This window comes from Larimichthys crocea, chromosome XV (genome assembly GCF_000972845.2).
Source record: "Larimichthys crocea isolate SSNF chromosome XV, L_crocea_2.0, whole genome shotgun sequence".
NCBI classification, from domain to species: Eukaryota; Metazoa; Chordata; class Actinopteri; family Sciaenidae; genus Larimichthys; species Larimichthys crocea.
In genome coordinates, this window is record NC_040025.1 from 16,055,769 (window position 1) to 16,070,213 (window position 14,445).

A 14,445-nucleotide genomic window follows, 5' to 3' on the forward strand; every position below is an offset into this window, starting at 1 on the left:
AGGAAGCTGATGGCCTTGCACAAGAAGCTGCCGAACGGCCAGAAGCCCAGTGTGATGGCAGTGGTGTGGAAGGGCAGGCAGAGCAGCAACAGCAGGTCAGCTGCACTCAAAGCCAGCAGCAGTGTGTCTGTACCATGCGGGGGTTGACTTTCTTTCCTCCTCCTGCCAGTAAGAATGATGATGACCAGGGACTGGCCCACCAGACCAGTCACCAGAATTAGCCCGTCCATGATGGGTACCACACTCTTAATCAAAGAGTCATTTGCCTTATTCATGTGGTTAAGGCCGCTGCTGTTTACTTGCTGACCCAAAGTCTCCATACACTCACAATAAAAGTCAATTTAGTAAGTAATCTAATGGGCTGTTAATGTTGCACATCAGCAGAGCATGTTCACACAGTGTCTGCGTGATGCATCTTTTGGCTCCAGTTCATGTCTGAGTTGTTAATCACAGGTGTGACTATTAAATCCGTTAAGTACTCCATAATGATATATATTAGTTAAGCAGTTATGTTCTGGTCAGTTGGCTTCTTCATTGACATCAAAATCTGTGCTCTTGCAGGAAGAGAGAATAGAAAGAGTATGTTCCAGTTTATTTTTAGCAGTCAAGTGCCCAGAGATAGCTAAGTGGTTAAGTCTGCTACCTCTTGAGGTGCACATGCTCCTGATCATGTCTGGTTGAATCCCTCTTAAAAAAAAATTAAGTCTCTCCTACTCTCACCTTCACTGTTTTCCAGCTGTTTGAAGAAACTGCTTCAAGATGGTTGGCACTCTCCTCATCTGAAAGTCTCAGGAAAAAAAACGTATTAAAATGCTGTGCTGTTATCCAGTTTTACTCGGGGAAAAATAAATTATAAACATGTCCTTGCACACTGGATTTTCCTTTGCTGCATCAGCATGTCCTTCATTATCCAAGGAAGAGCGGCATGGGTCAAATCCGGAGAGATGTCAGCGCAGCAGTTACTCTGTGGCTTTATTGATTTCTTGAAGCCAGGCAACAGAGGACAAATTCATCCCAGTGGTTGCTAACAGACATTCCACTTTAAAATCAGTCAATGCTACTTGATGCTAAGTGGTCACCGCGGCAGGAGGCGTATTGTCCATTTCGAAGCTCTTCAGAAACATGTAGACATCACAAGCAGAAAGAACGGTTACTGTATAATTAACAGCACCTTCAATTAAAAAAAGTAATCATCTTCAGATGAAGAGTAACTAAAGTTTAGTAGTCCTCAGGTGTCACTTGGATTACTACTCCTGATAGTCAGAAAGGCTCTGTCTGTGGCAATGGTCTTGCTGACAGATTTGCGTCAATGTTTGCACAGTAACCAGAGGCAGAGCTGATCTGAAGAAGGGGGAGGGATGACTGTTAGCTTTCTCATTGCATAATACTGGCTTGAACCAGCGTTATTCATCCCTGTTCAGTGTGTGATCTTCCCTCAGTCCAAGCAATTAGCTGCTCAAGTACACCCTTTTGTCATTTCTGTTTTGTACTTTTAGTTGCATTTATGTTGCTTAACAAGGTGTTCAGCCTTTAAATTGTCCTGCATTAAGGTTGCATTATGGTACTTTGTCACTCATCTGCAGCATCTATTTAAGTGCAATTATTGACTTTTAGCAAAGAGCAAACATTTGCGTGTGAGTGCTCAGGTTTTTATTGTTGGATGTAAGTAGTCATAAACGTGGTTGCTAGTGTGACCAAGAACAGATGGGTGTATATCTTGAGCCTGCAAGACTGTACTACAGTGTCCTTTTTCATGATGTTGTGTGTCTAGATATCACAGATAAAAATATTACTACTTCTGTATGCACTATGAGTGAGTGGACATAAGGACGATGGATATTAGGAGCACCTGCTTTATCTTTTCCATTCATGGCTGACTTCTTCACCCTGACTTATGTCCCTAAAGTGACTCAAACTCTTCCAGTGGCAGTTTACTTCCCAGAACAAGAAGTCTCCATGAATGAGTGTCCACAGGGAGCTGTATTTGTATGTGCAGCCAGCCAGCCATAAAATGACAGGATGATACTACTTCCATTTTACTCTGTCTTTTTAACCATTTTTTTTCTTCTTTACAGTGTTTCATCATTCATGAACTGAGGTGAAAAGATGGGGATAACCTTAAAAGCATTTACCACAGCCTCTTTAATAAAGTCTCACAGAGTTAACTATGGGGGCAACTTGTTAAACTCAGACAGTGATTAACGATTTGTTGAATTTTTGCTGAAGGCTCTCATTAAAGTTCTTACTTACACCCCTGAGAGGTGATATATTTTTATCGGGAAACGAAAAGAGTTTGTTCATCTCGAGCCTTACAGTTTTGGCTGGACAACAGAAGAACTATAGTCAGAAAAACTATCGTCATGCGTCCAAAATATTTACAGACAGCCAACTTCTTCCTCCTCTGCTCCACAGATGTAGGATCAGTTGAGGGCCTGGCATACCACCGTGGTTGGGATACACTCTACTGGACCAGTTACACCACCTCCACCATTACTCGCCATACTGTGGACCAGAGCCGCTCTGTGGCCTATAACCGCAACACTGTGGTCACTATGTCTGGAGAAGACCACCCCAGAGCCTTTGTGCTGGACGAGTGTCAGGAGTGAGTCATTAATATTGAAACTTGCTGTTCTGGACTGTATCAGGGCCCAGTTCCAATACTATTTCTCTTTTTTTCCCCTTTTAAACAACACATAGATTTATTTTAGTTCAGTCAACCATAACATTAGTACCAAGACATTTTGGGCACTCCGACTGCACATCATTATGCTTGTCTTTGTGTTTGTTCCCATTACAGTCTCATGTTTTGGACCAACTGGAACGAGCAGGCTCCCAGCATCATGAGAGCCTCTCTGAATGGTGCCAACGTGCTCGTGATCATCGGCAGTGACATTAAAACTCCCAACGGCCTGGCCATAGATCACCGCGCTGAGAAACTCTACTTCTCTGACGCCACACTGGACAAGATTGAGCGGTGTGAATATGATGGGAGCAGCCGTTATGTAAGTCAGCCCTTTCATTTTACCTGGTCATAAAGACTACATCAAAGCATTGACTTGTGTGAAATGACGCCTACATTTTTCTCCTCCAGGTTTTGTTGAAAAATGAGCCTGTCCATCCCTTTGGCCTGGCTGTGTATGGAGACTACATCTTCTGGACTGACTGGGTGAGGAGGGCCGTGCTTAGAGCTGACAAATACACAGGAGGAGATATGAAAGTGTTACGTGCTGACATCCCTCAGCAGCCAATGGGCATCGTTGCTGTGGCTAATGACACCAACAGCTGTAAGTATTATTCTAAAATCACTGTCAAGTTTCTGTAGGTTGTCCCTCTCTAATAATTCAAGCTAGCATGGTGCCCTGGAGCACAGAATGATCCAATGAAGTCAATCATATGAGACGCAGAGCAAAGGGTCGCCATAACTAAATAACGCGTAACATTACTACTCTAACTACCCCTCCTCAGGTGAGTTTTCTCCTTGTCGAACAAATAACGGAGGTTGCCAAGATCTGTGTCTGCCCACATCCAATGGACGGGTCAACTGCAGTTGCCGTGGGGACAGACAACTTCTGGAGGACAACACCTGCTCTTGTAAGAGAGAGGCACCTTATAATCATTTAGAATAACATTTTACAAATCCTCCTCTTGGTTAAAAAGTTCAATGTTTCTGAATTCCAAATGTTTCTTCTTCACCAGCATTGAACATGTCATGTGGAAGTGTGGATGACTTTGAGTGTGGAAACGGCGACTGCATCAATTACAGCTTGACCTGTGATGGCATGGCCCACTGCAAGGACAAATCTGATGAGAAGCAGTCCTACTGTGGTGAGTTTTTCTTTTTTTTAATGGGGCTATTAGTTAGTGAAAAATGATCTGTCAGACATAGTCATTTACACTTTATTATTAATTTGCAGATAATTAGCTGATGGCTAGATTTAAATCAATTTCGAATAAGTTTATAAATATAATTTATTATTAGGTCACAAGAAGAGCAAGGGCTAATTTGTGACTGCAAGAATCAGGAAAATGATTACCTGGGAAAGAAATGCAAATTTTGAACTAAGTGGTAGCGTAGAGAGAAATTTAGTATGTTTGATATAAATTATGTAGTGCAGCTTATGAGTTGTATTTATAAAATAGTGAATTAGTAGATTAGATCATATTTAAAGATCGAAAGATTAAGAAATCAACTAGCTCTGGAGCTAACTCTAATCAACTGCTGTTCCTCTGCAGCCAATCGAATTTGTAAAAAAGGCTACAGGCGCTGCATGAACGGTCGCTGTATCGGCCACCAGTTCTGGTGTGATGGCACAGATGACTGCGGTGACCACTCTGATGAACTGCCCTGCAACAGTGAGTCATTTCTGTTTATAGCTGCTACTACAGTAATTGAAAAATCATTAGTTAAGCCTTTCATAGTTGCACAAATAGAAACCATGTCAACCATGTTTGCCTGGTATCAGATTTGGCACAACTTAAACTTGTTCTGCCCACACAACGCTGTAATGATTTTGCTTAACTGATCAAATTTCCTGGTCTGAACATTTTATCGGCACCTTAACTGGATTAGTTCTGCTAGAGAAGAACAAATTCAAAACATAACTGGGCTGCAGGTCTTGGATGTGTTGTTAAGCTTGTTCTGTTTAATTATGTTGTTGTTAACCGAATGAAGTGCTTTCTGACAAGCACATAAATTAGACTAATTATAAAGTTAATTGTAACAAGAAGGGTCTATTTGTATGTGAGGATGTAGTTGTTCACCATTTGTAAAACCTCCTGTGCATTCTGCAGTGACCCTGTGCAAACCAGGAGAGTTCCAGTGCAAAGATGGAAGTTGTATCTCAAATTATAGTCGCTGCGACCAGGTGGTTAACTGTGAGGACGCTGGTGATGAAATGAACTGCCGTAAGTAACTTACCACAATGATTAAGAGGAAACTGGCTTAACAAGAAGCTAGTAAAGTTAGTGTTAAAACCTTTTCCATTATTCTCAGAACCCACCGATTGCTCCCGTTTCTTCCGCCTGGGAGTGAAAGGAGTGTCTTTCCAGAGCTGTGAGAAAACTACTCTGTGTTATCTGTCCTCATGGGTGTGTGACGGCAACAATGACTGTGGAGACTTTTCAGATGAGAGAAACTGCCCAGGTTCGATGCTTTGTTTATGTCTAAATTCTTTCGGCTTCTGTGAAATAGTCAGATATTGTACATTATGTTTTTTGGGGGTTTTGTGTCGGTTGTCTTGCAGATAAAAGGAAGCTTAAATGTCCAGTCAACTTCTTTGCCTGTCCCAGCGGTCGCTGCATTCCTATGAGCTGGACCTGCGATAAGGAAAACGACTGTGAGAACGGAGCTGATGAGACACACTGTGGTCAGTCTGCAGCATACCCCCCCTTTTTTTCTTGAAAACACAAAGCATACCAGAAAAACCAGACTGTTTTTCTTTAAGCTTCCCACTGCACATGGAAAAATGTGACTTACGGCTAGGATAAATAAAATAATTCCTCCAAAATTCTGAGCTGTCTTTGCCATCCTTTTGCAGACAAATTTTGCACATCCACCCAGTTTGAATGTGGGAACCACCGTTGCATTTCCTCCCACTGGGTGTGTGACGGCTCCGATGACTGTGGCGATGGTTCTGATGAGGACCAGAAATGCAGTAAGTGACATATTAATGTGAAAGTACTTTCTTCCACTCCCACTGGAGGCATTTAACTATGCGTAACATTTTCTCATGTTATATCATCATTTAACTTTCCCATGATGTTGTCACAGAATCCAAGACCTGCAGTCCTGAGGCCTTCCAGTGTCCCGGCTCCCACATGTGTGTACCTCAACGCTGGAAGTGTGACGGAGACAAGGATTGTCCTGATGGAGCTGATGAAAGTGTCAAGGCTGGCTGCAGTGAGTGTGACAGTTTTAAAATAAGCCCATGGAAAATCTACCCGTTGTGATTAAAGAAATAAACCCTTAGAAACACTCCAACATAGTTCCATGTCCGTTAACCACACTGTGTTCTTTTCCACTTCCAGTGTACACCAACAGCACTTGTGATGTGGACAATGAGTTCATGTGCCAAAACAGACAATGTATCCCCAAGCACTTTGTGTGCGACCACGACATCGATTGCTCCGATGGCTCGGATGAATCCCCAGAATGTGGTGAGTGTGTAGATAGACCACTAAATAGGTTGTGAGAGAATGTGAGCTGTGATTACTTCTGTTGTAGCACCAAGTGGGGTTGAGGTTAATTATAAACATACTCCTGTTCTGATGTAGAGTACCCAACATGTGGGCCAGATGAGTTCCGCTGTGCCAACGGCCGCTGCCTCAACCAGAAGAAGTGGGAGTGTGACGGAGAGTTTGACTGTCAGGATCGCTCTGATGAGGCTCCCAAGAACCCTCGATGCACTGACATGGGTAGGGATTATAATCACCATTTTAACTCTTTACAACTTTATTTTCTCTGCCAGCATAACAGATCATATGCAAAACTTTTTATTCATAAAGGTCACAGCTGCATCCTGTTTCAAAGTGACACTAATGTAACGTGCCATTTGTCTATGATTTCAGAGAGGACGTGTAATGAGTCAGCCTTCATGTGCCGTAATGGCAAGTGTTTGAACGAGACTTTGCTGTGCGACCGCAACGATGACTGTGGTGACGGCTCGGATGAACTCAACTGCTTCATCAACGAGTGCCTCAACAGTAAGATGAGTGGCTGCTCGCAGCTCTGTGATGACCTCAAGATTGGCTTTAAGGTAAGCCATCTATCTGGTAATGTTTTTTCTCCACCATTTTTTTAATTGGCCAAAATATTATTTTTAATAGGCACACAGTTGGGGGTAATGGGGTAATGCTATAAATAATGAGTTAGGCAGGACCTGAAGTAAAAAGTAATTATAGATTAAAACAACATGTTTTGGCTTTGTTTCCTAAAAGTAGGAGGTCAGTCTTAGAACAGCTTGAACTGTGTGTGAACTCTCATGTTTGTTATGTTGAGGCTGTGATCAGGACTTCATCTGAAAATGATAAAGAACAGTTTGTGGACCAAAAGGATTCCCTAGGTTGGTGTGGGTGTTGAAGGTATTGCAGACTGTATATTTACACATTTATTCATTCACAAATTCGCCATCACAGATGTTCCCGGGTGTGTGACTTCATTTTTGCACATAATGGCTTAGTGTACTGCAAAGTCCCACATAATTGCGAAGGAGTACAGTTTGGAAGTGTGACAGTGTGCTTTGGTGTTCTTTCAAAACACAGATGTGCTTATAAAAAGTGACTGTTCAAGCTGATCTTGAGTGCTAATGAAGTGTTTTTACCATGCCATGTGGTAAGATGATGTTTAGGCAATTTTTTATCAACACATTGAATGTCAGCTTATCTTTTACCCATGCTTTCTGTTGTTAGAGAATTTCGCACATATTAGACTTGTTGCTATTTATGCATCTTATTTGACAGCAGCAACTGGATTTCATGTTAGCATTGAGATTTTACATCAGACACTTTACATCGGAATTAAAATAAGGCTTTTGATGAAAGGAAAAACACATATCAGATTAACTAACTGAGGTTTTGTAACAGGCTCTCGCAGGTTCTTGTAAGTGGTCCAGACTCAGAGATGAGAAGTGCCAGAACCTGGAGGCTGTGAGATTTTGACATTTCTCCTGTGCTCTTGGCCCCTTCAGTGCAGGTGTCATCCTGGTTTCCAGCTGAAGCGCGATGGGAAGACGTGTGTTGATATAGATGAGTGCACAACCACTTACCCCTGTTCTCAGCGCTGCATCAACACACACGGCAGCTTCCACTGTCTCTGCGTGGATGGCTTTGAACTCAGCCCCAATGACCCTACTATCTGCAAATCCACATCAGGTAAGGCATGCTTGTGTGTGTTTTGCATTTTGCTAGTTGCTCATCGCCAGTTCAATTCTGAAATTCGGTTTTCTGGTTGTCTGGTATCTGTGTGTAGAAGAGGAGCCCTACTTGATCTTTGCTAACCGGTACTACCTGAGAAAACTCAACCTGGATGGTTCCAACTACACTCTAATAAAACAGGTGAGACACACTGGTTCTTAGTTCGACCGGCAGAAACACAACAAGTTCTTATCAGTGCTTCACACAACTTTTCATACTGTACCTGCCTCTGTTCAGGGTCTGAATAATGCAGTGGCACTGGACTTCCACTATGCAGAGCAGATGATCTACTGGACAGATGTGACCACTCAGGGCAGCATGATCCGACGCATGCGTATGAACGGCAGTAACATGGAGGTCAGTGTGGAAATCAAACGTCCTTTTATCTATAGGAAATTCAAGTGGAACAACCAACACATTCACCATTGTACTTTTTCCGAAAGTTGTGTGAGTCTCTGACTGGAAATTTCCATCATTGTCTAACGCTCTATAAAACCTCATTTGGCAGGTTTTGCACCGGACCTCCCTGAGTAACCCAGATGGCTTGGCAGTGGATTGGGTTGGCGGGAACTTGTACTGGTGTGACAAAGGCCGGGACACCATTGAGGTTTCAAAACTCAATGGGGCCTACCGGACTGTTCTGGTCAATAGTGGCCTGAGGGAACCTCGTGCTGTGGCGGTGGATGTCCGCTATGGGTAAGAAACACAATTCATATTAGGTTTTACAAGCTACAAACATTCTCATGCTCTCGTTTTGACTGCTGAGCTATATTATGAATTTAAAGTAAATTCAAGATTCACTATACTGTAACACCATCTTTATCCCCTGTTGGTTAGGTACCTGTACTGGTCTGACTGGGGCGACAACCCTCACATTGGGAGAATTGGGATGGACAGCACCAACCGAAGTGTCATCGTAGAGGATAAGATCACATGGCCCAATGGACTAACCCTGGACTTCATTAATGACCGTATATACTGGGCTGATGCCAGAGAAGACTACATTGAGTTTGCCAGCCTGGATGGCACCAACAGACACACAGGTAACCGACCAGTACACAAACAGATACAGATACCTTCTTTTACACACTTTTCCAACTGGTTTATGACAGTGGGACTCAGGTTGCATAATGGTCTGTAGAAATATAATATCTGTATATGTGATGAGCATTTTTTCTCATTGTGTTTTTCTTATAATTACACTGAGGTAGTAATAGCAAATAGAAAGTACCATTTAAATGAAAAGTTGGAGGCAGGAAGCTGTCAAATGCCACACAGTTGCAAAAGACAGAAGATAAACTCGAGGCACCATTTTGGAAGCATTTATAATTTAGCGTGGTGATGGACTGAGGAGCTTTAAGTGGTTTTTATCTTGTCTGCTTAACACGAGAGAAATGATTTATGACAAAACCACACTGGAGTGAGACAAGGAAGTGCAGAAACTGAATATTCAGCTGTTTAAGTTTGACAGGCTAATGGCCTTGTCAGCTTTCTGCATGAGTTTCCTCTTGCGTAAACACATAATTGTTTGGGAACCACCAAGCATACGCAAACAGGTCAGATTGTTGTCCACTGGACTGGAGTCCTGCAGCATAGACCCAGGAGACAGAAACTCTGAATAGGGGATATTGTTCTGATCAGTGAGGCCTCAAGCATGTATGACATCTGCACGGCGTTCTGTTGTTTGGCATGCTCACTACAATAGTTGATATTGTCAGCTAACCAGGCGTGCAGAGGAATTCTGGAGCGCAGCAGGCGTTTGTTTAGAAATATCTCACATTGGCTAAGCCCTGTTCTATACATATTGATAGCTAGCTATGGCATCCCATCATTCCTTGGGTGAAGAATGAACATGATGTAGACTTGTGGATGTATGTTCAGCTTTGTCCTACAGAAAAAAACAGTCAGATGGAAGCATGTTGGAAGGAAAACTACTTTATATTCAAAGTAACAATTCATAATAGAACCGCCTCGTATTAGCTTGGGGAAGTTAGTCGACCAGTGTGTGTCTAGGGAGTTATTCACCCATCCTTTGATATGTATGTATGTATGTATGTATGTATGTATGTATGTATGTATGTACACATACACATACACATACACATACACATACACATACACATACACATACACATACACATACACATACACATATACATACACACACATACACATACATACACACACATACACATACATACACACACATACACATACACACACATACACACACACACACATACACACACACACACATACACACACATACACACACATACACACACATACACATACATATACACACACATACACACACACATACACACACACATACACACACCAGTGTGGTCTTGTATGTGTTTGCAGAACAAGACTTAGCCTGTTTGAATTTAGATAAGGACTGACCAAAGGAAGCTTTGTGCTAATCTGACTAATATCACAGTCCAACCTGCTGTTGTAAAACTACTCCTATCATATGCTTATAATATTTAGTTCATTTGTTCTAATCTTTTTTTTTGCCACGTGTGTTTCTTCTTTCATGTGTTGCACCATGCGTGTGTGTGACGTATTTGGATTGCTTTGTTTTACAACACAGACTAATGGTGTGTTTCCATAACGCACTAACCTCAAATACTGAGAGCAAACACATGAAATGGAGTATATGGGAGTAGAAAAAGTGCAGTTAGTGTAAAACCTAATGAGGCGTACAAACCATTACATAACACACCGATATAGTGGAGCCACTGTAGCTGTGCACCCCACCCTGCCTCTGTTTTACATTAACATTGTGAGACTGTTCTCTTTGGAACATCTTTGCACCATCTCAGCAGCAAGAATAAGAAAAGTTTGATGACTAAAATCACAACATTATGTTGTTATTATCAATAGTAGAAATGTACTGTACCTGACCATTCTTTCAATTGTTTTCTCATGAACAATGTGATTTTTAATATTTGTCTATTACTTCACAGTGCTCAGTCAGGACATCCCCCACATCTTTGCAATGACTCTGTTTGAGGAGTACATATACTGGACCGACTGGGAGACAAAGTCTATCAACAGAGCTCATAAGACTCTAGGTACCAACAAGAGCACCCTGATCAGCACCCTGCATCGGCCCATGGACATCCACATTTACCATCCGTATCGTCAGCCTGAGGGTAAGAGACAGAATGTAGTTATAGCTTAAGGTGTGTAGGTACGGACATGTAAAAGTTTGGCAATTTGATGGAAAATAGTATGGGATATATCATTTCTAGTTCATCTAACTGTACACCCACTGTTTATTTGTTTTTGTGAAATTAAATCTTAAGTGACCTCAGTGTTGGCTATGTATAATAAGATGAGAAGCAGTACTTGTGTGTTTTTAAATAGCTCATATGGTATACCATTTGTTTTTTTAATCATGTTTTTCCTAATTCCCAAATAAAATGACAAACCACAATACCATCTGAACATCAAGTCCAAGACAGAAGATTTAAATAAGCATTAGCCTGTGTTAATGTGTAAGAATTTATTATTATTATGTATCAAACTATAAAGATACAAAGACATTAAAGATATCATGAAGCCTCTTCTGAAAAACCTATTCAAGCAGTCACAGGTTAAAACATTTCCCCTCTTTCCGTCTCTTTCACAGTGCTCAACCATCCATGCCAAACAAACAACGGCGGCTGCAGTAACCTCTGCCTCCTCTCCCCTGGTGGAGGCTACAAGTGTGCCTGTCCCACCAATTTCTACCTGGCCAACGATCAGCGTACCTGCATGTCCAACTGTACAGCCAGCCAGGTAATGAAACTATGTAAATATCATAATCAATGTAAATGTGACTGGATGACTACAGTTGATAAGTGAATTTTCATCTCTCCACGTCTCGCTGTGTCTTGTTTGATGAACTGCTTGTGCCTGCTGATTGTCTGTTGACAGCTGGCAGGCTGCCCAGTGCTACTGTAGCTGTTGCTTTTGTCAACAGCATTGAAAAAAACGAAGTGCTGGTGTTATGCCCTATCATCACTTTGATACATTGATTAATTTCCCTCTTTGTGCTGTAGTTTGTGTGCAAGAATGACAAGTGCATTCCTTTCTGGTGGAAATGTGACACGGAGGACGATTGTGGTGACCGGTCAGACGAGCCAGCAGACTGCCGTAAGTGCCCAAGAAAGATAATTTGATAGTCTGTCGCATTCCTGTAACATAAGTTCTTGTGATTTAGTTTTGATCTTTGTGATCCTGATAAACTGTGTTTTGTTTCGTTTTTTCATGACAGCTGAGTTTAAATGCAGGCCGGGGCAGTTTCAGTGTGGCACCGGCATCTGCACCAACCCAGCTTACATCTGCGATGGAGACAATGACTGTCAGGATAATTCCGATGAGGCCAACTGTGGTATGTATCAATATTGTACACGTTTAATAATATGCATCCTGGCTATTTTCTCTCTTGTATGTTCACGACTTCAACAACTCTGTGGCTTGTTTGTCTGTCTGTGTATCTGCACCCTAGATATTCACGTTTGCCTGCCTAGCCAGTTCAAATGTTCCCACCCGAGCCGCTGCATCCCAGGCATCTTCCGCTGTAATGGCCAGGACAACTGCGGAGAAGGAGAGGATGAGAAGGACTGCCGTGAGTAGAAGCTTTTTCTTAGCTGCATCCCATATAATGCAGTGCCACCTCTGATATGCTGTTCTTTTACTCAGATGCTTAATTTCACAGAGTAACTATAAATCTGTTATTTCCACCTATAGCTGAGGTCACATGTGCGCCCACACAGTTCCAGTGTGCCATCACCAAACGCTGCATCCCTCGTGTCTGGGTGTGTGACCGAGACAATGACTGTGTGGACGGATCTGATGAACCCACCAACTGCAGTAAGACTCCCATTTTATTTTCCATTTCTTCATTCTGAGTCACCCTAATCAGTTCTCAAATGTAACCACCCCCATGTTTCCTTCTCCAGCTCAGATGACGTGTGGCGTGGACGAGTTCCGCTGTAAAGATTCTGGACGCTGCATCCCTGCTCGCTGGAAGTGTGACGGCGAGGACGACTGTGGTGATGCGTCAGATGAGCCAAAAGAGGAGTGTGGTAAGAAGATCCTCTGTGTTTAAAATTAGACAGATGCAGTGATTATTTTAGGATTTAGTTCTTTCTGTTTTTATGTTATTGACATCGTCTGTGGTTTTTACAGCTGAGAGGACATGTGAGCCATACCAGTTCAGATGTAAGAACAACCGCTGTGTGCCGGGCCGCTGGCAGTGCGACTACGACAACGATTGTGGGGACAACTCAGACGAAGACAAGTGTAGTAAGTGTCACTTTCAGCTTGGAGACGACGCCTTTGTTCTGTCAACATTTGTTGTCATCTTGTCCAGTTTCATTCACACTCATGCCTTGTCCACTGGTAACATACTCACTTTGCATCCTTAACTTTGTTAACTGTGCGTACTAAGTCACTTGTTCAGCACTAACATCCGTTCACTCTCATTTCTGATGCATCTCACCTCACCTGATGTTCGTTTCATTTCATACTGTCCTGTTGGCATGAGCCATGAGGTAAGTTACTCCACCTTCACTTGTGAACTGCTCCTCTTTGCTGTGTCTCCTCTCTCATGCTCCTGTCCAACTGTGATCCCCACCCACCTGTGAGAGTCTGCAAGCTGAGCCGGAAGTAGATTCATTTAGTAACATTGTTGTAGTTGTTGATGACTGCACTATCTTTATTCTTAAGGCTAATTTTGATTAATACCACAAATATAACATGGGAAATAAACGTATCTAGAGCCAGACTGTACGTTCTGGGTTACCGTAGAAACATGGTGGTTCATTAAGGTGGACTGTGGTTGAAGACCCGCTGCGTCTCATTTATCATTTATTTTTAGGTGATTATACACTAATGAAAACATACATGATTACACACTGGACATTTAAACCAAAAAATGCAATAAAATAACATTGAGACTTATTGAGCTCCTTTCATTCTCTCACATAGTCTCTCTCCTTCGTCCACTGTTTAAACCTTTGTGATGTGTTTTCTGCTGAAGGCTAAAACAACCATAGCTCAATGTGAATGTTGTTTACCAGTGTTGTAACTAACTTTGTCTTTCTTGTGCAGTGCCTCGACAATGTTCAGAAAGTGAGTTTGCCTGCACCAACGGCCGCTGTATTGCTGGAAGGTGGAAGTGCGATGGCGACCATGACTGTGCTGATGGATCTGATGAGGTGCAGAAACCCTAAAGTTTGAGCGTCCTTTAAAGTCATATTTTGTATTAATCTATAAAGAAAGTTAAATTGTTTTAGTTTTAATTTGTGCGTATAAAAGCTGATCCTCTGTTGTTTCTTCAGCATGGCTGTGATCTGAAGTGCGACATCGACCAGTTCCAGTGTAAGAACGGACACTGTATCCCCATCCGCTGGCGGTGTGATGCTGACCCTGACTGCATGGACGGCAGTGATGAAGAGAATTGTGGAAGTTCTGGTAAGTGTATGTTTGTGTGTGTGTGTATTATGAATTTTTATTGTATTTTAATTGTTTTTTGTC

General features: G+C 42.2%; 1 protein-coding gene across 5 annotated transcripts in view; it reads left to right on the plus strand.

Moving 5' to 3' along the window:
- The window catches only part of lrp1ab (low density lipoprotein receptor-related protein 1Ab), a 79,892-nt gene that overhangs the window by 56,363 nt on the left and 9,084 nt on the right, over positions 1 to 14,445 (plus strand). For all 5 annotated transcript variants that reach the window (XM_019268645.2, XM_019268646.2, XM_027288354.1 and 2 more), the window contains 29 exons: positions 2,413 to 2,602; positions 2,798 to 3,002; positions 3,092 to 3,284; positions 3,466 to 3,591; positions 3,697 to 3,825; positions 4,234 to 4,353; positions 4,792 to 4,905; positions 4,994 to 5,143; positions 5,244 to 5,366; positions 5,538 to 5,654; positions 5,771 to 5,899; positions 6,028 to 6,156; positions 6,274 to 6,414; positions 6,568 to 6,755; positions 7,686 to 7,869; positions 7,967 to 8,052; positions 8,149 to 8,268; positions 8,420 to 8,607; positions 8,749 to 8,954; positions 10,884 to 11,072; positions 11,552 to 11,700; positions 11,964 to 12,057; positions 12,179 to 12,295; positions 12,413 to 12,532; positions 12,655 to 12,777; positions 12,867 to 12,992; positions 13,096 to 13,212; positions 14,020 to 14,126; positions 14,250 to 14,382. In XM_019268645.2, the coding sequence (XP_019124190.1) occupies positions 2,413 to 2,602; positions 2,798 to 3,002; positions 3,092 to 3,284; positions 3,466 to 3,591; positions 3,697 to 3,825; positions 4,234 to 4,353; positions 4,792 to 4,905; positions 4,994 to 5,143; positions 5,244 to 5,366; positions 5,538 to 5,654; positions 5,771 to 5,899; positions 6,028 to 6,156; positions 6,274 to 6,414; positions 6,568 to 6,755; positions 7,686 to 7,869; positions 7,967 to 8,052; positions 8,149 to 8,268; positions 8,420 to 8,607; positions 8,749 to 8,954; positions 10,884 to 11,072; positions 11,552 to 11,700; positions 11,964 to 12,057; positions 12,179 to 12,295; positions 12,413 to 12,532; positions 12,655 to 12,777; positions 12,867 to 12,992; positions 13,096 to 13,212; positions 14,020 to 14,126; positions 14,250 to 14,382 (4,113 nt within the window). The remainder of the gene's footprint in view (positions 1 to 2,412; positions 2,603 to 2,797; positions 3,003 to 3,091; positions 3,285 to 3,465; positions 3,592 to 3,696; positions 3,826 to 4,233; positions 4,354 to 4,791; positions 4,906 to 4,993; positions 5,144 to 5,243; positions 5,367 to 5,537; positions 5,655 to 5,770; positions 5,900 to 6,027; positions 6,157 to 6,273; positions 6,415 to 6,567; positions 6,756 to 7,685; positions 7,870 to 7,966; positions 8,053 to 8,148; positions 8,269 to 8,419; positions 8,608 to 8,748; positions 8,955 to 10,883; positions 11,073 to 11,551; positions 11,701 to 11,963; positions 12,058 to 12,178; positions 12,296 to 12,412; positions 12,533 to 12,654; positions 12,778 to 12,866; positions 12,993 to 13,095; positions 13,213 to 14,019; positions 14,127 to 14,249; positions 14,383 to 14,445) is intronic.